Source organism: Camarhynchus parvulus, chromosome 3 (genome assembly GCF_901933205.1).
Source record: "Camarhynchus parvulus chromosome 3, STF_HiC, whole genome shotgun sequence".
Lineage (NCBI taxonomy): Eukaryota > Metazoa > Chordata > Aves > Passeriformes > Thraupidae > Camarhynchus > Camarhynchus parvulus.
The window spans coordinates 112,340,095-112,365,654 of NC_044573.1; the positions used below are offsets into that span (position 1 = coordinate 112,340,095).

At 51.2% G+C, this 25,560-nt stretch overlaps 2 protein-coding genes across 2 annotated transcripts; both read right to left on the minus strand.

Moving 5' to 3' along the window:
* Nucleotides 1-2,692: 2,692 nt before the first annotated feature.
* Nucleotides 2,693-5,591, minus strand: LOC115901840 (protein aveugle-like). Its single transcript, XM_030944810.1, has 4 exons — nt 5,506-5,591; nt 4,785-4,870; nt 3,975-4,227; nt 2,693-2,697 (listed from the first exon to the last, which is right to left on the minus strand). The coding sequence occupies exons 2-4, from the start codon at nt 4,842-4,844 to the stop codon at nt 2,693-2,695; spliced, it is 318 nt and encodes a 105-aa protein (XP_030800670.1). The 5' UTR covers nt 4,845-4,870; nt 5,506-5,591.
* Nucleotides 5,592-6,691: 1,100 nt separating this feature from the next.
* Nucleotides 6,692-25,351, minus strand: HADHB (hydroxyacyl-CoA dehydrogenase trifunctional multienzyme complex subunit beta). Its single transcript, XM_030945260.1, is given in 17 exon segments — nt 6,692-7,254; nt 7,886-8,050; nt 8,687-8,761; nt 8,843-8,930; nt 9,237-9,284; nt 9,364-9,443; nt 12,017-12,138; nt 14,019-14,199; nt 16,612-16,757; nt 16,760-16,798; nt 18,236-18,323; nt 19,482-19,581; nt 20,482-20,526; nt 21,523-21,619; nt 22,417-22,458; nt 22,808-23,048; nt 25,310-25,351. Coding segments are annotated over 16 exon segments (1,419 nt in total). The 5' UTR covers nt 22,875-23,048; nt 25,310-25,351; the 3' UTR covers nt 6,692-7,218.
* Nucleotides 25,352-25,560: the final 209 nt, after the last annotated feature.

The following is a 25,560-nucleotide window of genomic DNA, read 5'->3' on the forward strand; positions in this document are numbered from 1 at the left end:
AAAAAAGAAGGAAAAAGATGGAAAAAAGAAAAGGAAGGGATAAAACATGTTTTTTAAAAAAAGAAATGGGTAGTTGGGGGCAATTCCTTAAAAAAAACTTTAACAATGGGAGAAAAAAAGAAGTGAAAAAAAAAAAAGCTTAAATAATAAAAAAAGATAAATAATAAAAAACTTTTCCTTGTTTTTAAACAATCACACATACAAAAGTCTTTTTATGTGGGTGCATGGGGTTTGTCTTAAAATTACAAAATTTTTAAGGGCGTGTTTCAAAAACCCTCGTTTTAAGAAAAGGAAAAATAAATGTTTTACAAAAATTTTGCAAAAAAAAACTTTTTAAAAGGGTTGGGTGAACAGCTTACATGAACATGACTTATGTTTTCCTGGGTTGTATTTTTAATATTTTTTTTTAACTCTCTTTCTCTTCCTCTTTAAAAAAAAACTCTCCTCTTTTCTTGACTTAAATTTTAATAGAAAAAGTGACTTAAGATTTTTTTTTTTTTTTAGAATAAAAAAAAAAAAAAAAAAAAAAAAAAAAAGAATTAATAAGGAAAAAAAAAAAAAAAAAAAAATAAGAAGGAAGAAAAAAAAAAAATAAAAAAAAAAAAAAAAAAAAGGGGAAAAAAAAAAAAAAAAAGGATAATTTAAAAAAAAAAAAGGTGGGATGGAACATAAAGTGGTGGAGTTAAAAATTTGTGTTTTTTTTCAAAAAATCTAAAACTTTTAAAAAAATTTAATGGTTTTTTTAAAAAAAAAAAAAAAAAAAAATGGAGGTAAATAAAACTAATTTTCTTTTTAAAAAAAAAAATAAAAAAAGGTTTTGTTTTAAAAAAAAAAATAAAAAAAAAATGACTTAATCTTGCTCTGAGCGGCTAAAACTTAAAAAATAAAAAAAAAAAAAAAAAAAAAAGATTATTTGTAAAGTTTAAAAAAAAAAAAAGTAAAGTGGAGGACAGGGAAGGTCCCTTTAACTTTGGGGGGGGGGGGCAAAAAAAAAAAAAAAAAAAAAAAAAAAAAATAAGAAGGAAAAAAAAAACCCGGTGTCCAAAAACACCACAACCCCGAAAGGTTTTGCTGAGAGAAATGAGGTAATTATTCAAATCAATCCCTCCTTTTAACGTGCGTGTTTCCTGGAGTGTGGCACTTGGTAGGGTTGACCACAGAGCAGCTCACAGGGGCTGATTTTGCTGGTGCCCTGTCTTAGGGCGACGTTATGATGCTTGTACCCCCATTCATATGCTCTGTTTCTGCAGGATATTATGTTCTGTGCCTTTAAGACTGGCTTTGAAGAGTGAAGGTTTTGTTTGGGTTTTTCTTATCAGGGACACAGAGAAGCACATAGGGCTGCTTTGGCTTTTTTGCTTTCGCTTTCTGCTTTGCTTTTCTCTCTCTCGCTTCTGCTTGCTTTTGCTTCTGCTCTTAGCTAGTGTAGCTAAACAGCCCAAATTTCTTCCTGGACTGTTTCTCCTTTCCTATTTTGGACCATCTTGAACCTGCTCTGGACTGGGACCTGGGAAACACCGAGAGTCTGCACTGTGTGGCTGCAGCAGCTGCCCCAGCACAGGAGGGACTGAGAACAGAGTGACCACCCTCGAGAGGGACTTCCTGAATTTGTCATCTTTTTCAGAGTGGTGTCACCTGGTATTGTTCATTTTGTGTGCTGGGGGTGCTGTGCCTGGTAAATAAACAGGTTCTTTCCACTTTTCTCCGAGGAATCCTTCCCGAACTGGTTGGAGGGTTTGCTTACTGGAGGGGCCCCTTTGGAGATTTTTCTCCCAAATTTGCCCTAAACCAGGACATGCCCCATGGCTGAATTCTGCTTTGAAGTAGAGCAACAGGTAAGGCTTGGACCCAGGTCAAGGAGCTTTCCTGACATATTTTACCCAATTGCAATTTGATTGTATAATTCACTCACTCCACTTTGCCACTCGCCTGGGGCCTATAAGGAGTGTGAAGACCCCAAGCTATTCCCAAGGCTTTCCTAAGTTGTTGTATCACTTTGCAATAATGTGGGAATCTGTGTCTGGTGACATTCCCAAAGGTACCCCCAATTTTTCATTTATTGTATTTTTGAGTTTTTTGTATTTATTTGATCTGACAGTACTTTAGTCACTTCCCTAACCTGGCTGGTGTGACAAGGGAAGGTTTGTGGCCACCCAGAGAAGGTATCCACCAGAACTTTATAGTTCTGGATTTATACCCCCCTTGTCTGTGCAATCCAGTAAAATCAATCTGCCAGTGTTCACCCAGAACATTTCCAGATTTTATGGCTCCCAGCATTATTTTGTTAGCCTTGTTAGTGCTGTTTCTTTAACCAACTACACTTTGTTGGATTCTTGATTGCACAATCTGAGCCATTTTAGACCCAATTATAGATTCTTGCAAACATTTCGAAAGTTTTTCAGCATTCCAATGAGTGTCTTTGTGTTTGTGAGCCCCTTGTTTCACACAAGAACAGTTCTGGGACTGCCTTCTATCTGCCTGGGGTAACTGCCCAGCCTCGTGGATCAAATTTTGCTTCTAAGGTTCTGCTGTTCTTATCACTGGGCAGGCTCTGCATTTTTGGGGGGTCACAGTGATCTCGGGGCTCCTCCAGCACTGTTCCTGCGTGTGTTGCTCAGTCCCAGCTGCTTTGTCCTCACATGCCATCTCCTCTGCTCCCACAGGCTCTGGGACATGCACAGGGACATCATCTTCACTCTGGGGACAGGGGGAAGGTGACACTTATAAATAACTACGTAGTTGTTGGCTTTCGCTATTATATTGGCTTTTGCAAATCATTTTGTGCTGTTTGTAATCAGCTTTTAACTTTTCATATAATTTCATATTCATTATTCATTTTCATATTTATTTCATATAATTTGTCAGCCTTTGATGTTTAATACCCTAATCCCAGTGTAGATTATATATTTTAGTGTGATAAATATATTATAGTTTAGGCTCTCACAAAATACTAAAATAGAGGCTATGTCCTGTGTATTACAACATTAACTTTTGCAGAAGCAAATGTAGTTGTGGAATAATAACTAATGCTTTTATTTTTGTAGCTGACTGACAATAGTGAAATAACTAATACTGATTGACAGTACTTGCAAAAATGGCTAAAATGTCTGTATGATAAGATAACATTGAAAAGAACCATGCAAATAACACTGAAAGAGCAAGGAGGAATCCACCACTGACCCTTCAGCTATCAATAATTATCAAACGACAGACCAGGGCGGCTTGTGAAGAAATAAAATACAAAACTCTCAAAATCACATCTGCATTGTGGCACATACTCTGCAATGAGGCCAGGGCTCAAACTAAGCTAAAGAATTCCAGGAACAAATAAACTCAAGTGAATGTTTGAATATGTATAATCTTCATGAATATGTATTTGACCAATGCAATGAAAAATATATGACAGTTGTTATAGTTAATAGTCCATGTGGCTATGGTTGTGCATCCAGCACTGTTACTTTTGCTTTATCCCTTTTATCCCTTACTAAACTTCTAAAAACTTCAAAGAGTGTGTGGTGGTGTTCACAGGGGTCCCGGGAAGAGGGAAGAGACAAGGATCTCACTCCATGTCTCAGAAGGCTTATTTATTATTTTATGATATATATTATATTAAAACTATACTAAAAGAATAGAAGAAAAGATTTCATCAGAAGGCTAGCAAGGAAAGGAAGGAAAATGGAATGATAATAAAATCTTGTGACTGACCAGACCATCCGAGCCAGCTGGGCTGTGATTGGCCATTAATTAGAAACAACCACACGAGACCAATCACAGATGCGCCTGTTGCATCCCACAGCAGCAGATAACCATTGGTTACATTTTGTTCCTGAGGCCTCTCAGCTTCTCAGGAGGAAAAAAATCCCAAGGAAAGGATTTTCCATAAAACGTGTCTGTGACAAAGAGCGAGCCTCGTTTCTCACAGCACCATCCCCCGGGGGGCTGCAGCCCCTGCCCCCAGCACAGGGGATGCTCACCGCCAGCGATGCTCCGCAGCTCCTGCATCTCCTGCTGCAGCCGCAGCCGCAGCAGCTCCCGCAGCAGCTCCCGGCGCCGGCTCCGCGGGGTGACCCCCATGCGCCGCAGCGAGCTCTCGCTCAGGCGCAGCAGCGCCCGGCCCGTCAGGCCGTGCTCCCGAGCCAGCCCCGCGGCCCCGCCGTGCGCCGCCAGCCACGAGCCCGCCTCGGGCCCCGACCACTGCCCCGCCGGGCGCTGCGGCCCCTCGGGCACCTGGGTGGGGGGAGAGGGAGCTGGCTGTCCCGTCAGGGAGCCACAGGGTCAAGCTGCCACCTCTGTGCCACAGTGTGCCCGCCCCAGCCCGAGCACAGCTCTCGGTCCCATCCCCGTACTGATGCTGGTGGTTGCACCCTTGTCCCCATCCTCAGCCCATGGGGGTCCCCAAATCCCTGCCTGTGCGGGTCCCCAATCCTCCACCCCCGGGAATCCACAAGTAACTACCTATAGGAATCCCCCCTCCTTCACCCATAGGGATCCCCCATCCCCTTCCCATGGTGATCCCTGAAATCCCCCACCATGGGGGTCCCCAAACCTCCTCCTGTGGGGTTTCACATTCTCCCCCCATCTGGATACCCAAACACCTGCCCATGGGGTCTCCTATCCTCCCCCTGTGGGTATCCCACACGCTTCATTCATGGGGGTTCCCGAACTGCCACCTGTGGGGGTCTCACATCCCCACCCATGGATATCCCCCCTCTTCCACTACTGGGGTTCCCTGGCACCTCCACTGCAGCTGTCCAGGGGGGTCCCCAGCCCCTGCCCACTCTCACCTCAGCCTCGGGGCTCCCCTCCTGGGGCTCCTCAGCCCCATCCTCCGCCGGGAGGTCCATGTGGGGCCGGGGGCAGTTCTGGCTCCCTGCAAACGGGGCTCCGTCAGCGGGGGGGGCTCTGGATCAGCTCCCCCATATCCTGCCGGCCACACAACCCCCCCAGCCCTCCACCCTGGCAAAGCGCCATCCCACGGTCCCTGCTGGAGGCACACAGTCGGGGTCTGTCCCATTCCACGATGCCACCGACCCCGTGGCCCCCCAGCACAAGGGGCTGCTGCCGGGGGTCGCGGCCGCACCGCCCGTCCCGCCGTGACACTCCGGTGACACCGGCTCCGGGTCTGCCGTGCCCTGAGCCCGCAGGGGACACCGGCACCACCCGGCCGGGACCTCTGACTCCCTCCTTCTTATCCCCCCTCCTCCTACCTCGCTCCGGGTCCGTGCCCAGCCCCGGGAGAGCAAAGGAACCTTTGCCCGGGCGCTGGCTCCACGGGCACAGCCCCGGGCGTGCCCCGACAGCCCCGAGCGCTGCCCCGCAAACGGCCCCGCCGGGCACAAGGGACCCCTGGGCATCCCGGGAGCCGCGCGGGGTTCAAGTGGGCTCCATCCGCACCGGGAGCCGCGCAGGAGCTCTGCCGAGGCTCCCGCAGCCCTCCCGGATCGCTGCCGCCAGCCCACCCCGCTACCCGGAGCACCTTCCAGGCCACACGGGCCCGGGACGCACCGGAGCGGCTTCAGCCTCGATGGCGCCGATGGCAGCGAGGGTCCCGCAGGCGGCGGGGACACGGGAGAGGCACCGGCGGAGCAGGGGAGGAGCGGGATGAGCCTCTGGGATGAGTCACATCCGACGGGCTGCAGCCCTGCCCGGCCGAGCGTGTGCGGACCGGTCCCGCCTGCAGCTCCCCCGGGCGCTGCTCTGCCCCGCGGCCTGCAGGGGGTTAAACCCCCAAATAACACCTGCAGGGTGGGCAGGGCACGGCTGGAGTGCCCATCCCGGGAGGGATTCAACAGCCGCGCGGATGTGGCATTTGTGGGTCAGCGCTGGGGGAGTGGCTGGACTCAATGAGTTTTCCCAGTTTTCTTTTCCACCCTAAACGATTCTGTGATTCTAAAGCAATCCCGGCGTCTCTCTGGCCCTGGCAGTTCCCCTCTCCCCCTGGAGCAGTGCTCTTGAACAAGATTTCCAAGGAAGAATAAACAGGACAGCCGGGGTGCTGCACCCATCCCTTATCTCAGCCGAACAGGGCCAGGCAGCAGCTGGTGGGTGGCAGAAACTGCTTCTGTCAGAAAAAGGATTCAAAGGTATTTGTGAGGTGCTTTAGGAGAAACTGCTCCGTGGCAGGTCAGAGCAGCCACCCTCAGCATCACCAAGCCACGAGGAAGAAGTGAAGAAAATAATGAGGAAATTAAACAAAAGAACAAAAATCTCATCTTCCCAATGCTTGGGAGAAGGACAGCCCTGCACACTTGAAGTTTGTCAACACCTTAGAGTCCTTTCCAGGGCCTGAAGGGGCTCCAGGAGAGCTGCAGAGGGACTGGGGACAAGGCCTGGAGGGACAGGAGCCAGGGAATGGCTCCCACTGCCAGAGGGCAGGGCTGGGTGGGATTTTGGGAATTGGGAATTGTGCCCTGGTAGGGTGGGCAGGCCCTGGCACAGGGTGCCCACCCTGGATCCCTGGCAGTGCCCAAGGCCAGGCTGGACACTGAGGCTGGGAGCACCTGGGACAGTGGGAGGTGTCCCTGCCATGGCAGGGGGTGGATTAGGTGACATCTCCAAGCCCCTGCCCACTCACCCCAGCTGTGATTCCTTGATTTCAGAGAGCCAACACCTGGTGTCAGCTCAGCCTCCAGCACAGGAACAGTCCCCAGAGCATTTCAGGTAAAGGGGAGGGAAAGAAAACAGCCAGAACTGGGTTTTGTCCTGATTTATTGCAGTTCCATCAGTGACATTCATTCGTCAGATGCAATTTGCTCATTCCAACAGCACTTGGACAGCGTGGAGCAAAGTGCCCCCTCAGAGCCCAGCTCAGCCCCTGGGACTGACCCTGCTGCCCCACTGAGCTGCTCCTCCCCGCAGCATTACCTCCCCTCTCAGCCCCCCCACCTCCACTGCTTCACGTGCTCCTGATCTCCAAACTTAATTCTCCATCCAGAGCTTTGGAATAACTTTTGTTCTCCCGTGGGAGAAATCCTGAAGGGTTACCAGAGGCATCAGACAGTTACAAGGAGCCTGCAGAGACTCAGAGCTGTGTTAACTGCTCCTCTCCTGGAAGTGGAATAGAGCGTGCTCATTAGATAAAAATTACTGGCTGAGTAGCTAAAAGGGATTGACAAAGGCCACAAATCCCCTCTCCAAGAAGGATTGGGTGTAGGATTTATTAGTGCATTGGAATGGCATCGCCAGGCACAGGGTGGAGGGACAGCACTCCCAGGGCTGTTACTGGGGGTAGAGCTCCACGATCATCGCGTGACCCTGGGAACGGACAGAGACAACACATCACAGAAACGGCTCATTAACAGAGCCAAGACTAATTACTACTGACACAGACTCCTATCGAGAACATGAGCCACAGCAGCTGGACATGAGCACAAGTGTGCCCAGGTGTGCCAGAGGCCACTGGCCCCTGGGCTGTGCCAGCTCTGGGGTGGCAGCAGGGCCAGGGCAGTGCCCGTCCCCTGTGCTGGCACTGCTGGGGCACCTCCAGTGCTGGGGACAGCTCTGGGCCCCTCCTGCCAGGACAGACCTGCAGGGGCTGCAGCGTGTCCAGGGAAGGGAACGGAGCTGGGAAGGGAATGGAGCCCCAGGAGGGGCTGAGGGAGCTGGGAAGGGGCTCAGCCTGGAGCAAAGGAGGCTCAGGGGGGACCTTGTGGCTCTGCACAAGTCCCTGCCAGGAGGGGACAGCCAGGGGGGGTCGGGCTCTGCTCCCAGGGAACAGGGACAGGACTGAGTGGTGCTGGGGGCAGCCAGAGGTGCCTGAGGGAGCTCTGAACACGCAGCACCCAGAGCTGGGGTCACCAGGCAGGATTGCACAGGACCAGCCCTGCTGTTCCTGCCCTCTCCCAAGGTTCCTCCCTCTCCCCAGGCTGGGGCACAGCACCATTACCTGCCCTCCTGCAGCACAGGCAGCCACCAGGCCGTACTGGCCCCCCTCCTTCTTCAGCCTGTGGGCAGCAGTGATGACCAGGCGGCAGCCGGTGGCCCCAAAGGGGTGTCCCAGGGACAGGGAGCCCCCCCAGGTGTTGAACTTGTCCAGGGGAGGGGCTCCAACCTGCAGGGACACAGAGGGACACAGCCCATGTCACCTGGCTGGAAGGGGTGACACCTCATCCCCCCAATCCCAACACCCAGCCTAAAGCAGCTCAGGATGGCTGATGAGGGGATAAAACCACCCCAAAGGAGGCTCCTGCTCCACCTGCAGCCCCTCAGGGGAGCCCTGCACTGTGCAAGGGCTGAGCCCCTCTCACTGTCCTCAGCTCCCTCCTCCACAGGGATTGTGGCTCTGGATCTCCACCTCCTGCCGACAACGGGAACAGCATCCCAAGGAAATCCCACGTCCCCAGAGAAACTGCATAAACTGGGATTTGCTAAGCCAAGCTCAAGGAGCATCACTGCCCCTCACAGGACAGAGCCAGAGCCTGGCTGTGCAGCACCAGCACTGGCAGGAGGGACCCCAGGAACCCCGAAGTTTCGCTGAATTGGAGAGAAAAGTGGGTCCAGAGGAGATATGGAGCTGCTCCCAGGGCTGGAGCCAGGCTGGGAGAGCTGGGGGTGCTCACCTGGGGAAGAAAAGGATCCAGGGAGAGCTCAGAGCCCCTTGCAGGGCCTGAAGGGGCTCCAGGAGAGCTGCAGAGGGGACAAGGGCCTGGAGAACAGGGCAAGGAGGAAAATGTCCTGACTGCCTTACCTTTGACCTCCTGCCCATGTAGTTCTTTGCAAACCACTCTGAATCCATGGCTTTCAGGTTAGCCAGGATCTGGCCCTGCAAGGGAGGAGAGGGTGACATTGGGAGTAACCCGAGGCAGAGGGCTACAGGGAGCCGTGCCAGCTTTAGAGCACTTACAGCAAAGGCCTCGTGGAACTCAAACACATCGATGTCACTCAGGCTGAGCCCGGCCTTCTCCAGCACTTTGGGAGTGGCATAGGTGGGGCTGAAGGAGGGAAGACACACCAGTCTTGCATCTGTGTTCCCTGTCAGCCCCATCTCCCCTTTTCCCCAGTCACATCCTTCTCTCTGGGCTCATGGCCCAGCCCTGCCCAAGGGAGGCACAGCCCCCAGAGCTATTGCTGAGGCACCCCAGCAATCCTGGGGTGTTCCTGCCACTGCTGCTCTCCCACCCCGTGAAGGCCTGGAGAGATTCAACACCTCCTGAGGCACTTCCCAAAACCCCACCATGGCAGGAGAAGGCTGCTGTGGGAGCAGGGGCTGTGGGGGGATGCTCTCCATCTCCACCTACCCCAGGAGCAGCTGGTCCTTGGGATCCTGGGACACGTACACGAAATCCCTGTGCAGGAAAAGGGCTGTCAGTGCCAGGGAGAGGAGAAGGAAGCAGGAGCAGAGGCCACTGGAGCAGCCCCTCCTACCTTAGGTAGGCCTTTGGTTTGTAGCCCATGGCCAGGGCCTTCTCCTCAGACATGATCAGCATCGCCGACGCTCCGTCGGTCTGGAAAGGCAGGGAAAAGGTGAGGGGTGAGGGACCTGCACACAAGGAGCCCCAGAGCCCCCAGAAAGAGAGAACCTGAACACCAGCAGAGCCTCCAGGACAGCCCACTAGGGTAGGGACCTGTAAGTCTCTGTCCAAAGTTTCCCTCACCTGCCTCACAATTGTCATGAAAAGGACAGAGATTGGGACCACCAAAGAAAAGAAAAAGGACCCTTGTCTGAAATTCTGGTCTTGCTAGAGAAAGTCACTTGCCCTCCCCTGAGGCCTGAGCACAGCCCCTGGCAATGCTAAGCTATTGTTCACAAGTGTGTTTGCTGAATGCTGCACTGGGTCTAGTGAAAGGAAAAAAGGGGCACTCTGCCCTTTTTGCAGCAATAGCCCTGGAAGTTCCCCACCTCTCAGCTTGGCTGGACTCCTCCTGAGCTTTTTGGTGGTCCCCACAGAAGACCCCTCACCTGTTTTACAACTACCGTGACGGATGGACTGAGATGGGAGAAGCCTCTCCATCAAGGACTGAGACATGAAACCCCTATGTGAAAAAGCCCCCCCCTCTTTCCAAGGACTGGGCCTGAAACCCCCAACCCAGGGGAGGTGTGTGGGGGAGGCAAGCTGACCAAAGAGAGATGGATGTTGCAGGTGCAAGCAGTAGACCAAGAAGACAATGGCTCTCACCCACTGCTGAGAACATGGACTGTGTGTACCTTTCTTCAAATACCTTTTTTTCCCCAGAAATTACAATAGACTACTCTGTTCTACTTTTGATTCAATTTCAAGATTCATCCCCTTCCCCCATCAAAAAAGAGTAAAATAGGAGTTTGAATTGACTGGAATCTCTGAGATCTCCCCAGGTGTGACCTGGTGAACTCCATCAGCTGGACATTGAAGGTCTTTGCCATTTCTACATTTGGTAGCTCTATACCTTCCTTTTCTCTTCCTCCCTCTTTTTCCTTATTCTTCCCCTTTTCCCAATTCCTCCCCAACACATTTGCTGTGGTCATTCAATAAAGGTGCATTTGTTTTGATTATCGCTGCAACCCCCTGTGCTGTGTCAGGGTTTTGCACTCTGAGATAATTCACGAACCATCACAAAACCCGTTCCTAAGGACGGATCGTGACAGGACCACAGGACAAGGCTGCTGGATTGAGTGGCTGGAGGGATGGATGGTCACTGGTGATGCCAGCACACACAGTGCTGAAGCCCCTCCTCACAGCCCACAGGCACAATTCCCCCTGTTTCACCAGGACACAGGAGCCTCAAAGCCCTGCTAGGCCTGCGACAAGCTGGTGACCCCAAACACTCAGCTGTTCTCCCATTTCCATCCCAAAAATGAGAATAATTCTGGGATGATACAAGCCCCAGGCTCACCACACGACAAAAATGTGGGTTATTATTAAACCCATGTATTGTGTGTTTGGCACATCAAATCATGGAATGGTTTGGGTTGGAAAGGACCTTAAATCACATCCACCCCCCTGCCATGGGCAGGGACATCTCCCTTTGCTCCAAGTGCTCAGAGTTTTTACCTTTTATGTATTCTTCATGTATTTGTAGCTTTGTAGACTGTTAGATGCTTTGGTATAACTTCCAGGACTTTTCCAGCAGTGAACAAACTCTTACTGACGCATTCCTAAAATATTGTTTAGTTTTTCCCGTTACTCCTCCAAGACTTTTTTATTTTGCACCATGTAATCACAGACATGATAAAGGTAGGGTAGGAGATGGGGAGAGCTCCCATGGGGCAGAAGCCAGGGGGGAATCACTTAATCAACTGCTCCTCTAATTGGACAATATTGGCTGGATATTCTAATTGCCCCACCTTGTATGAAATGGTACAAATCTAATTCAGGACGTGGATTTTTGCCATATTCTGTATCTGAAAGCTTTCAAGGAAAGGTTTGTTTTTATTCTAATGTTGTCTGGAAGAGTTTGTGTTCTATTTCCAGGCATCACAAGCCCCATCCAGCCTGGCCTTGGGCACTGCCAGGGATCCAGGGTGGGCACCCTGTGCCAGGGCCTGCCCACCCTGCCAGGGCACAATTCCCAATTCCCAATGTCCCATCATCCCTGCCCTCTGGCACTGGGAGCCATTCCCTGTGTCTGTCCCTCCAGAGCTGTGGCTGCTCCTGGATCCCTGGCAGTGCCCACGGTCAGGCTGGATGGGAGTTGGAGCCACATGGGATTGTGGAAGGGGTCCCTGCCCATGGCAGGGGGTGGCACTGGATGAGATTTAAGGTCCCTTCCAACCCAAACCATTCCATGAATCTGTGAAGTTCAGACTAAACCCACTGACTTCAGTTGTACAATCCCTACAAGGGCTTTCCAAGGACTGACCCTCATTGAAGCAGCTACAGAGAAGCAAAAAGGTCAAACATCCCAAAACTTCAGGGGTTTTGTTACCGATTTTAAAATGAAACAATCCAACACCCAAATCCACCGGATTACAACGGGGTTCCAAGTTACACCTGGAAATCTGGAAATTAAAAGGCTCATTCCCAATGACACCAGCTAAGGGAGGCAGAGGGTCAGGTGGGCAGTCCTCCCCTCTGGCTGACAGTGCTGGGACAGGAATTACCAGGAAGGAGGAGTTGGCTGCTGTCACTGTTCCATAGGGCTTGACAAAGGCTGGCTTCAGTTTTCCCATCTGCTCCAGGGAGGACGGGCGGATCCCGTTGTCTTTGGTAACTGTGTCTTTGCCTGGTGAAGGAAAAAAAGTACATTTCAACTACAAAAATCTGCCATGCACAAGGAATTTCATTATCAGGACTGCAGGGGTAAAAAAAATCAGAAAACTGTGGGGTTCAGCGTGAGGAGGGAAAAAAGGAAAATGTGTTTGTGGCATCAGGATACTTAACATGGAAAAAACAGCACTTAAAAATTGAAGCTATCACACTTTTCCTCAGATGACAGCAAAAACAATGTGCTGCCATCTGTTTACTGGAAGGAAAAATTACTACATGGGAAACCCAGCTGAGAAAATAATTTAAATTTAGGTTGAAAAGCCTAAATGGAGAACTGGCCTTAAATCAGTTTACATTTGCATGCTGAGTTTGAGGAATAAAGAGCACTGGGAAAACCCAAATATATCCAACTGCTAAATAAGCCTGTTAAGAGAAAGTACTAATTTTATCATAAAGACCACATGGAATCATGGACCTACAAGGAAAATTTCTCCAGGATACCAATTAGAGTTCCCAAATGAACAGGTATTGCAGCCAAGTGTGTCCCCTGGCTCCTGGGGGGTGAGGGGGACACCAGCACAGGTTTGAAGGTTCTCCCCAGATTATTTCACCTCCCAGCAAGGAGTGTGAGGCGTGGTGAACTGGAACCTGCCACATTCCAGCTCTTCCCATCCAGCACCTGAGTTACCAGACTGGGATTTTGTTGGGCTTGTGTTTGTTGTTGATATTCTGGGGTATAAAGGTGGTTTCTCTTGTCTGGAGGAAGAGCAAGGAGATTCCATGTCCAACTGTCCTGATTTTCCTTGCTCCGTCACCTCATTAGCACCGATGTGGGGTTGGCAAGAAAAAAATTAGATATGTAAAGGTAAGACAGAGGGCAGGGTTAGATAGGGATTTTTGAAAGAGTTTTGAATGAGTTAAAGGGGATCTCTGAGCTTTTTAGATTATGTGGTTTATTTGGGAATAAATTTTCTTATCTTCTGCATAGGCAGGAAGGGTGAGTTCTGCTCACATCTTCACTGCATGGCTCAGAAGGTCACAAGACCTTTTAAGGAATTATTGACCAATAAAACACTGCCAACAAGGATATTTATGTTTTTGATCCAATCCTTAAATATTTCATCTTATGGACTTGTGCTACAGTGCAAGCTTTCTTAGCCAATCATGTTATGACACACAAACATACAGTACTGCATTCTAAACTTCTTGTTTACCTTTGTAACTACTTTATTTTTTCTATATCTTGAACTCTAAAACTCTAAACTTTCCTTTACTTAGCTTAACGTGTCTCTGCTTTAAACTATAAATCCACATTCTTGCTTTTAGCACTTAAGTTCCAAAGCCTTTTCTAAGGCTTCAGATCAAATCCTGTGTTTAATTCTAAGCTTGGCTTACAGGCCCAAAGTTCTGAGAATTCCTTGCATTTCAGGTTCCCACAGGGTTAGATGGGATACTGGGGAGGATATGGGGGAAGGATACAGGGGAAGGATACTGGGGAAGGATCTCTTCCCTAGGAGGGTGGGAAGGATATGGGGGAAGGATACTGGGGAAGGATCTCTTCCCTAGGAGGGTGGGGAGGGACTGGGATGGAATTCCCAGAGCAGCTGTGACTGCCCCTGGATCCCTGGGAATGTCCAAGGCCAGGTTGGACATTGGGGCTGGGAGCACCCTGGGACAGTGGAAGCTGTCAGGGCAGGAACTGGGTGATGTTCAATGTTCCTTCCCACCCAAACCATTCCATATTTCTGTGTTCCCACCTTCAGCTGTCCCGTTTACAAACACCTCCCCACGCCAGCAGTTCTCCAGCAGGGACAAACATCCTGACAAAACCCACCCAGCCCCCCAGCCCTGCCTGGAGCTGCCCCCAGCAGTGAGGGCTGGCCCTGGCACTGTCACCTGGCACTTTGAAGGGCACCACATCCTGCAGCAGCCCCTCGTCCTGGGCTTTCTTGGCCAGCGTGTGCGAGCGCAGCGCGTACTCGTCCTGCTCCCGGCGGGAGATGCCGAAGGCGGCGGCCAGGCGGTCGGCAGAGTGCCCCATGGTCTCGCTGGTGGAGAACTCTGCCACAGCTGGGAGCTGCCACCAGGGAGGGAGAGTCAGCACAGGTGGGAAAAAACCCTCCTGGGAGCACGCAGAGCTGAGCCCCATGGTCAGAGGGAGGCCCTTCCCTTCGTTAATTCAGAGCTACACAATTAGCATGCAGCAATCAGACCACGACAGACTCAGAAATGTGTCAGAGAAACCAGCCCTTTGCAAGGTTTTGGACAAAAAAAACTCAAGTTCTGGGCTGCTGCTTACTGCAGGGTTTACAGAAATGTGGTGAGAGCAGCTGCCTGTACATTTAACAGGGTGTCTTGGGTTGGAAATGGGGGTGTGTGTTCTATTCCTATCTGTGGGGCAGTTATCTTCTGTTCATTGGGCAGTTTTCTTCATCTCTTCCACAACCAATCCTCCCTCCAGGAGACTGTCACCATCACATTTTCTGAAAAATCTCTTTGCCCTGGACTTTGCTGTCACCATCATATTTTCTGAAAAATCTCTTTGCCCTGGACGTTGCTCCTGGGAAGCTGAGAAGCCTCAGAGAAAAATGAAAACAACAATTATCTGATTTGCTTCTCCCGTGCTTTGCTGCTCTGGAATGTGGTTTGGACATTGTTTACCAACAGGTGTTTGTTTCATTGCTTTCATGTGAATTGTTTTTACTTAATGGCCAATCACAGCCAGCTGTGTCAAGGGTCTGGTGAGAGTCACAAGTTTTTCATTATTATCCTTTAGCCTTCTGTCTGTATCCTTTCTCTATTCTTTAGTATAGTTTAATACAGTATTCTTTAATATAATATAGACCATAAAATAATAAATTAGCCTTCTAAGAACATGGAGTCAGATTCATCATTTCCTCCCCTCAACGGGGGTCTCAGAAAATACCACAGGAGATCTCTGCTGTTCACAGGCCATTAATTATTCATTATTTTCTGTTCATGGGCCAGTGAGTGGCCCTGCATGGCTGACAAAATTCCACCATCCCATGGGGAGATGCTCTGCCTAGGGGAGGAGCCAAGCATTCCTACCTGGATACAATCTGAGGTTTTGGGATACCAGAGCAGCCTTTGCCCACTGCATTGCCAGAGCAGCAGCTTTCTCCTGCACTGCATTGCCAGAGGAGCAGCTTTCTGCTGCCCTGCATTGCCAGAGGGAGCCCAGGCCCATCTGCAGCAGCCCTGGAGCTGCAGAGGAAAACTCCCCCCTTGTGCAGGATCCCTGCTCCAGCAGCAGCACAGCTGGCACTGCAGGAGGGCTGAGCCCCCATGGGATGGGGCTGTGCCACCTCCCTGACACACAGGGGGGCAGATCCTATTCTGACTCCATAAGTAGGTTGTTTTTGGGTCTTTTTTGTTATTTGTACTACTACATTTGTTTTTGGGGTTTTTTTTGTTCTCCTAGTAAAGAGCTGTTATTCCTATTCCTATATCTTTGCCTGAGACAACCCTTAAATTCAAAATCATCATAATTTGGAAAGAGAGGGTTTACATTTTCCATTTCAGGGAAGGCTTCTGCCTTCCTTAGCAAACACCTGTCTGTTCAAACCAAGATATAGAGAATCCATGACAAAGGGTGACCAGACCTTTTGGGCTCAGCTCAAACACCACATCCTGAGACCTTAAAACTCCTTGTCAAACACCTCCTCATCCAAAAGCAGAGCTCAGAGGTGATCTTGGTTGAATTTTAGTTCTTCCAGCAGCACACAGGAAATCCCTACATGCATTCAGTCTGAAATTTTTGTACCTTATGTGGATTTGGGATGTCAGCTCTGCCACACTTAACCTGGGCCACGCTGCACTCACTAAAGGGAATGACATGGATGCAGTTTCCATGTGGAGAGCTCAGGGGGAAAGGAGGGAAGTGCTGCCCCTTTCCATCCTCACCACGTTGTCATTCACCCCCCTTGGCCCCCAGGACAGAGCAGTGGCTCACTCTGCTCCTGACACAGCCCTGTGGATGCTCTTCAGGGGAACTGAACACATCCAGCACCTGGCAGGATTTGGCCAGGAACAGGAATCATAAGGCACATTTAATCAAATTAATCAAATTGATATACTGAGGATATTCCTAATACTAAGGGGGTTACTGCTATTATCTAATAAACATCCTCTGACCCTAGAATTCTTCTGACACTTCAGAATAACCTTTATATTTATGGGAAAAAACCTTCTATTTCTGTCATCTGCAGCACAGTTTGTCCAGGAGTTGCAGAAGGAGACTTAGGACTAAGTTGGGTTTACTGAAGATGAACATGTGGGAAGAAAAAGCAGAGGCCCAAAAGCTGTGAGATGCATTAATCAGTGTTTTAACCCAAAGCAAAGGACAGAGATTGATCATGGTGAACCCCAGGAGCCACCTCACCCATCTCAAATCCTCCCCATCGAGGGCTGTTCACACCCTCTAGACCAGTTCACTAAACATCTAAACACCTGAAAAACCAAAAAATACCTCGGGAGCAAAGTAGTCAGGTCGAATTTTGGAAATGAGGGACAGCTTCTGGCCCAGGGTCTTGGCTCTGTTCAGGGTCAGCATGGTCTTCCTCATCTTCCTGCTGTGGCGGATGGGGACGTCGGACATGAGCTCCACGCCGCCGCCACCACCACGTCACACTGGCCAGCTGCAATCATCCCCACCCCTGCAGGGACAGAAACACTGCCAGGACAGGAACACTCACCCCCTTGTTGGAGTTGTGGGTGCTGAGAATTTCAGACTTTCTGTGCTGACAGACTGTGACCACCAGGAGAGCACTGCATTTGACCTGAGGCCGTGGAGAAGCTTCCAGAATTGACTGAGAGCACTGGGATTGTGGGTGTGGAGTTGGGTAGAAGTGCGTGATGTCACAGGCTGGAAAACTAAGAGCTTAAGGTTTCAGAATGTAATAATATATATGGGGTAAGATGGAGGTTTTAGGGTGGTTGCAGGTTGTCCTTCTTTACTTCTTCTTTCTTCTCCATGGGTTTGGGTGATGTTTTGTAACTGGACAGAAAAGTCCACATTGCAGACTTTGACTGATTAGTCATTCGGTTAAAAGTGAAAATAATTTAGGTGTCATTTATTAATTGGATAGTTTAGCCTTAAAAGACCCTGTAACAAGAGATAGTTGGCCATTTTGTGCCTTGCTGATGAAAGACTGCAGAACTCACTGCTGTGAGACTGTAACACAGGTAAGAAATAATAAACACCTGAGTCTGAATGTGAACTATCCTCTGGAGTGCCTTCAATCCTGACCTCAACAGGGAAAAAGGGAAGCTGAAAACAGGCACCCCAACAGAGCCCTGGCCACTCCTGCACTCCTCCTGCAGCTCCTGGCCATGGCTGGGTTACACATGAGCTGCTGTCACTTGGCTGCCACTTGTCCTTGTCACACAGAGCAGGGAGGGAAGGACAGCTCCGTCAGTTTGAGCTGTGTCTCCAATTGTTAGCCCTGGTTAGGCTAAGCCAAAGATAAAAGGAGTAACTTTCTCACCATGGTCAGTCTTTACCTCCCAAACAAACACAGACACTGGGCAGAGATGCTGCTGCAGGCCTACAGCAGACACTCAGGTCATGTTGTATTCTGTTGGCTAAAAAACTTCCACAGAATCACTGAGGCTGGAAAAGAGCTCCCAGACCATCAAATCCAACCTTTGACTGATCTCCACCTTGTCACTAGCCCAGAGCACTGAGTATCATGTCCAGGAATTCCTTGGACACTTCCAGGGATGAGGACTCCACCATTTCCTGGGCAGCTCCTTCCAAGGCCTGACCACCCTTTCCAGGGAAAAATTCCTCCTGATGTCCAAGCTGACCCTCCCCTGGGACAGCTTGAGGCTGTTCCCTCTCATCCTGTCCCTGTTCCCTGGGAGCAGAGCCCGACTTCCCCCTGTCTGCCCCCACCTGTCAGGGAGTTGTGCAGAGCCACAAGGTTCCCCCTGAGTCTCCTTTCCCCCAGGCTAAATCCCATTTTTCCTTCCATTCCAGCATTTCTTCAGATGGTTTTTTACATTCACAAGCAGCGCCAGTTGAATAACGGCTACAAAAGAATTCCCAAGCTCCCTCTCAACCCCACAGCTTGTTCTTGCAGCCCACATACCTGTGGTCATGGCCTGGTTTGAGGAAATGCAGGCCATGGTGACAGTGTGGGCCGGAGTTTTGTCGGAGAATCCCGCTCCCAAGGCAGCCTACAACAACAGGAGGGGCTGTTAAACCTACAGCTGCTGCTCCCAGGCCAGAGCTGGCCCTGCCCAGCACACATTGCCAGGTGGAGATGAAGACAAAGATGTGGAGTTTTCATCCAGTAATTATGGCAGCAGCTCTTCCCCTCCCCAAACTCTGGAGCAGGAGCTGAGGCTGCACTCAAAACAGCCACAGCCCCTCCACGTTTTTTAACAAAGAGACAAACTAATCACACCCCACATTCAAAAAAAAACACATCAAAAGAGCCTCCAACTACTCAACATCAATTTTGCTTCACCTTATTGGCAAAGCCAACACGTGAAAGGGTGATTTAGACCACTCAGCACAAGGCTGAGTGGCTTCACAGAGAGCAGCAAACTGCAGAGCAGTGACTCATCTGAGCAGCCCAGAGACCTCCCCTACTTGGGATGCGGCCAACTAGTTGAAAGTTCAGCAGTTGTTCCCAAGTTAAAATTACCCTGCAGCCCCATCTGACTGGCAGGTGACCAAAGGCAGGCCTTGCACTCACGAGGCTGCACAGGGAGCCCAGGTTACACCATGGATTTATCCAGGTGCAGAGGCTGCAGGTTAGCAAAGATCAGGCTGCCTGGCACATGGCTCCTGAGGATCAGCTGCTCTGGGGATAATGCAGGAATTGTGTTTTCTGGCTGCTGGAACAAAGGGCAGCAAAGCTGCTCCACTTCAAATCCTGAGAATGCTGTGTCTGAGCAGGCAGCTCAAATAAATAAATAAATACCACAAGAAAACAAACACAGCACACTCTGTTCCTCCCAGGATACCGGGGAAGTGCTCAATCCAACTGGTGTTTAGGAGCTGAGGGATCAGCAGCCCTCAACAAAACTTTCCCTTGCAGGGAAGAGTCAAGCAGAGGCTCCACAGCACTGAAATATGAAAATCTGATAAAAAAATATGCTAAATGAAATCTGTAGCAGATTTTAACAGTCAGCAGAGAATCACAAAATAATTTTCCTTATAGTCCCAGGAACTCACTTAACAGACAATACTACACAACTACTTCATACTTTCAAATCATATATAAACAAACAATAATAATGGGAAATAATTCTTTAGCAAGGATCAGAGCTCATTGTCAGAGCAGTTGCAGAAATCAGATTCCCAGGGGAATGCTGCACAGAACCCACCTCTCTGGCAACATTACTGGTTTTCACCTCCTGGATAACTGTGCCATAAACAATGTAATCAACAACATCCCTTGGGACACTGGTCCGGGTCAGCAGGCCCCTAAGGAGAGGATCAAAACAAAAAGAATTTGCATCAGATAAATAAAAACCTCTCCAACATCCTCTTCCTGCCAGCTTGGCTGCAGAACAGGGCAACAGCAGAGCCACAGCTTCAGTCCTCCACTCAGAAGAAATTTCATGTGCATGTAGGTCTGTGGGAAGTGTAGCTGATTATGGGCTGCAATCAATCTTTGTGATAATGTCACTATAAATCATTACAGAACTTCATTAAAAGCAATTATTTCATATCCCTTACACCTCTCCTTCCACAAAATGGCTCACAGAATCATCAAATCCCAGAAGAGTTTGGGTGGGAAGGACCTTAAAGCTCACCCAGTGCCACCCCCAGCCATGGGCAGGGATGTTTTCCACTGTCCCAAGGTGCTCCAAGCCCCATCCAGTGTGGCTTTGGGCACTGCCAGGGATGGGGCAGCCATCTCCAGGCTTCTCCAAAGCCTTCTCTCTTCTCCAGAGCACTTTGCTCTGCCTCTCAACAGAACAAACCCACTGCTAATGACCCTCTGAACAAGAGGATTACAGAATCAGATCAATATCCTTGTTGTCACTTCATTTCCTCTGTATTGCCCAGGTTGTTTTTCCCACCAGATGTGAGCACACCTCAGCAGCAGCTCTGATGTCTGTGTCTGGAAAGCGACAGCTGGGAATCAAATTCACTAAAATTTGTCACCAGCAGCATCTCTTTGCATCAACACCAACCTACTGAAAACCCCAAAAACACCACAAACCCCACTGCTTAAGCCACCCACTACTGTGGAGGGAGGCCAGGAAAAATAAAGCACCTGAGCTGTTCAGAGCCAAGCCCAGAGCCTTGGCTCTGCAACCCTGAAACCTCAGCAGTTTAACAAGAATTCTGAGCCCTTCCAGTGTTCCATTTACTTACTGCAGTGCTGCTCTGGCTAAGTCATGTGGCATCAGATCAGCATACCTGGAGGGTGAAGAGCAGAGGAAGAAGCTCAGAGGTGTGAGAAATCAGTGCAGAACTCTCAGTACAGAAATCAGGACAGAACTTTCCTGTGAGCAGCAAGAACTGGGGATGGACCAGAAATGATCCACTGAGCAGATATTTCAAGGAATCACAGATTGCTTTGTGTTGGAAGAGTCACTAAGTCTCACTCAGTTCCACTCCTGGCATGGCAGGGACACCTCCCACTGTCCCAGGTACTCCCAGCCCCAATGTCCAGCCTGGCCTTGGGCACTGCCAGGGATCCAGGGTGGGCACCCTGTGCCAGGGCCTGCCCACCCTGCCAGGGAACAATTCCCAATTCCCAGGATCCCACCCAGCCCTGCCCTCTGGCACTGGAAGCCATTCCCTGAGTCCTGTCCCTCCAGGCCTTGTCCCCAGTCCCTGTGCAGCTCTCCTGGAGCCCCTTCAGGCCCTGCCAGGGGCTCTGAGCTCTCCCTGGATCCTTCTCCTCTCCAGGTGAGCACCCCCAGCTCTCCCAGCCTGGCTCCATGGCAGAGGGGCTGCAATCACTGCCCTAAACCCACAGAAAAGCAGCAGGGAGCAGATAAAGAAATCCCTTCTCCATCCTCAAAGTCAGGTGTGGTTCTAGTTCAGCTGTGATTTGGTGGCACAAGAATCCAGGAAGAAGAGCCTACAGCAGATTCTTGGCCCCTGTCCTGCCAGTTTTGTCAAACTTGTTGCTTCATCTGCTATAAATTCTCCAACTGCTTCCTCTAGACATGCTCCATAAATCCTTATTCTTCCCAGGATTCAAACACAGGGACAATCTTCTTCAAACCACATTCCTGCGCTAAATAAGCTGCAATAACTGCAGCAGCCCAACTCAGGGCACCTCCTGAGCCTTCAGGCCCAAGAATAACTACATTAAAATGAACAAGTGAGATTCTTCACAGAAAGAGTTGAGTTTTAAGCAAGTCAGGGGGTGTTTTCTGGGTTTCACTCCTCTCTGATACTCACGTGGTGCCAGACTGCAGAAAGGGAATGCGGACACCCTCCACCACCACCACATTCTTCACCCCAGTTTTGGCCAAGCTCTTCTTAGTCTTTGGCTGGGCTGTGAAGAGAGAAGTGATGGTGACAAGAATATCAGCAATTTTCATATATATCCTGCAAAGACTTCAGCAAAACAAAGAAAAATGGCCTTTTTTGGTGTGTAAATGAAAGGCAGGGAAGGCAGAACACCTGAGTTGGAATCTTGGAATGGTTTGGGTAGGAAGGGACCTCAAAACTCATCCAGTGCCACACCTTCTGCTATCCCAGTGTGCTCCAAGCTCCATCCAACCTGGACTGGAACACTTCCAGGGATGGGGCCTGTGCCTCATCACCCTCACAGCCAAGAATTTCTTCCTAATGGGAAAAAATTTCTTCGTAATGGGAAGAAATTCTCTCTCCAGTAGGAGAGGTTTAAGACAAGGGATGTAATGACCCAGCATTATTCCATAGGCCAGTGCCAGGACAAAACTCCAGCACTGTCTGGAGATCCCTTCAGGCTCTTCCCAAAGCTCAGGGGATGATGGGGAGCTGCTGTCCAGGCCTGCTCCCAAAATCCCAAAGCCTGAGTCACCTGAGCAACCCCCACAGTGAACCCAGAGCATGGATCACACCAACCACTCCCCGTGGACTGTCACTAAAAACTGGGAATGGCTGCTGGGAGCCAGGGGCACACTGGGAACAGCACTCAGAGGATGAGAGGACTCTGCTGCAAGCACTGGTTTGCCTGAAGTTTTCCTTGCTTGCAGCTTTTCAGGAACACCTGAACCACTCTGCATTCTGCACCATTTCTAAGATTTAAGCTTCCAAAACAGCCCTGTGTAGCACAGGCCCACTGAGATTCTGGTGTTTTCCCCTTACCTGAAGATTGGAACTGCGAGGAGCAGCTGAGTGATCGAGTAACTGGAAAATAAGAAAGGTGAAAAAAAACAAGCCAGAAAAATGTTAGAAACAGTTCTAGTCTCTGCAAGAAGGGTTAGAAAAGCAAATAATGTCACTGTAAGACACCTGACCACCTGTGTTGGGTGATTTACTCTGTCCAGAAACCTGACACATTTTCTGTTAACTCAAGACTCCTCCCCGTAGGATGCAGGAAGGGACAAACAAGGCAACAATGTAATTGGGATTAAAAAATAAACACTGTCAGCCTTTCAAAGGTGAGAATGGGACAGATTCAGATGCCAGCATCCATTCCCAACCCAACACTTCAAGCAGAGGTTTATGACCACCAATGAAAGCCAAAGATACTCACAGGCCCCAGCAGCCCAGGCTGAGGACACGGGGAGGTTCCGCAGGGCAGAGCTCAGCATGGAACTCATTTTGGGATCTAGGGAAAGGCTGGGCTCAGTCCAAGCTGCTCTGTCCAGAACAATCCCAAGGGAAGAGTCCTGCCTGCCTCACACAGAGCCAGCAAGGTGAGGGGCACACACTGCAAGGGCAGCAGCAGCAGCACAGGGAATCACCTCCCAGCACGCTCGGAGCCTGGCTTGTGCCTGTGAATAAACACCGCCCAGTGAGTGCTCAATCCCCTCCCAGGAGCTGCTGCTCCTCCACTTCCCACTGGAAAATTGTCCCAGTGCCCAGGCAGCCCTGCTGCCAGCAGCACCTCCTGACACCAGCAGTGTCCTTGGCACCTCTGCCCCTCATCAGCCCCTGGGGCCAGCCTGTGGAGCTCCTGCTGTGCATCCCCGTGGCAAACAGAGCAAATTCAGGTCCTCCACCCCCAAAAACCCCTCTGCAGCTTTACCAAACTGGGTTTCCCGACAAACAAACCCTCATCTGCAGGTTTTATTGCCCAGGGACGGCCCTCACAGCTCCAGGACTTCACTCAATCTGTGCCAACATTCATCTCTCTCTGTCACACTTTGGAGTTCAAATCTTGGCACTTTCTCTCCCAAGCACAAAGTTTTCCCATGGAGGGGCACAGGAACACCCACAGTCCCAAACCCAGCCCTCTGCAGCTCCCCAAAACTCAGCACAAGCTGCCAGTCACCCCCTTTGACACCTCCCAGCTGCAGCTCCACACCTGGAACGTGCCCCTTCCCTGCCCCAGGCTCCTCCTGCCAACAAAGATCCCCAAACCAAACCTTTCCAGGGCATCCTGCTCCTTCTCCACCTGCGCCAACCTCTCTCCCCACACCTAATTGAGGTTTTTCCCTAAATTTTCCCTGCCTAGCTGACAGAAGCTTCTCCCAGGTGTAACCTCCTCCTCCCTCCCACACTGCACCCCCATTCCTGCACCCCCCAAACGCCCCCAACCGCCTCATTTTCGGGGCTCCCCTGGCACCTCAAGGGCTCAGCCCTGTCTGCACAAACCACCAGGGCAAAGCTCCTCGCAGAGCCAGGATTTGCCTGGATTCCACAGCTGAGCTGGGCTCCGTGACCCTCAGGGATCCCTTCCAACTCAGGATAATCCCCAATTCCATGAACAGCCCCTACTCCCTTCCCATCCCCACACACCCTGACACTTTCACTGTGCAGCACCACCACCCTGGGACTCCCAGCGCCCACCCCAAACACACCCGTGCTGCTCTCAGCCACCTCCAAACCCCCCTCGTCCATCCAGGGCCGACTCCCGACCCCTCCCGTCCGCCCAGGACCAACCCCTCGGGCCCTTCATCCACCCGGGACTGACCGCCGGGCCCTCCACACCCTTCCCCATCCTCCCGTTCATCCAGAACGAGTCCCCCGACTGCCCTCATTTCCATCTGGAACGAATCCCCCGACTCCCCTCACTGCTCCCCGTCCATCTGGGACCGTGCCCCGACTTCCCTCACATCTCCCCGTCCATCCAGAATGAACCCCCAGACTCCCCTCACTCCCAACCGGAGCCCCCCGACTCCCCTCAGTTCTATTGGGAAAGAACCCCCCGACTCCCCTCACTTTTATTCGGAAGGAACCCCCCGACTCCCCATCCATCCAGGACGAACCTCCTGACTCCCCTCCCTTCCATCTGGGATAAACCTCCCGACTCCCCTCACTCCTCTCTGTCCATCGGAACGAACGCCTCACTCCCCTCACTTCTATTGGGAACGAGCCCCCGACTCCCCTCACTCCCCCGTCCGTCTGGAATGAACCCCCGACTCCCTCGCTTCCTTCCAGAACGATCCCTCGACTCCCCTCCCCATCCGGAACGAACCCCCGACTCCCCCTCACTTTATCCAGAACGACCCCCCCCAACTCCCCTGACTTTTATTGGGAACGAATCCGCCGACTCCCCTCATTGCTCCCCGTCCATCTGCGACCGCTCCCCGACTCCCCTCACTGCTCCCCGTCCATCCAGAACAAATCCCCCAACTCCCCTCGCTTCCTTCCAGAACGAATCCCTCGACTCCCCTCACTTCCATCCGGAACGAACGCCCCGACTCCCCTCACTGCTCCTCGTCCATCGGAACGAGCCCCCCGACTCTCCTCACATCTCCCCGGTCCATCCGGGACCGCTCCCCGACTCCCCTCAGGTGTCCCCGTCCATCGGAACGAGCCCCTCGACTCCCCTCAGGTCTCCCCGTGCATCCGGCACCGCCCCCCGGCCTCCCTTCATCCCTCCCCCGCCCACTGAGGACCGACCCCCGACCCTCTGCTCCAGCCCGGAACGAGCCGCCTACCCCTAACCCCCACCCCTTTCCCCGGGACTGATTCCCGACTCCTCTCACCCTTCCCACACTCCCGTCCACCCAGCACGGAGCCCGTGACCGCCCCGTGCCCTCCTGTCCCTTTCTGTCCCCTCCCGTCCCCGTCCGCTCCCGCCGCTCACCTCCGCCCTCACCCCGCTCTGCCGCCGCCGCGCCACCACTCACCAAGGGCCCCGCGTCCCCCCCACCCTCCGGGCTGCCCGCCGCACGCCTGACCCACACCACTCCCTCCGCCGCCGCTTTGCAGCCCTGTCCCGGCTTCTCCCGCAATCCGCTCCGGCTCGGCGCGAATTGAAAACCCCCGAGACACGGCAGAGAGAGGAGGAGAGGGAGACAACAGTGTGTTGGCGGCGGTGAAGCGCGCAGGCAGTGC

Bases quoted from the DNA above. Each gene is read 5' to 3' on its own strand.
- LOC115901840 (XM_030944810.1), bottom strand. From the start codon at position 4,844: ATGGACCTCCCGGCGGAGGATGGGGCTGAGGAGCCCCAGGAGGGGAGC. The intron at 4,228-4,784 runs GTGAGAGTGGGC...CCCCCCACCCAG, and splicing joins AGGGGAGCCCCGAGGCTGAG to GTGCCCGAGGGGCCGCAGCG.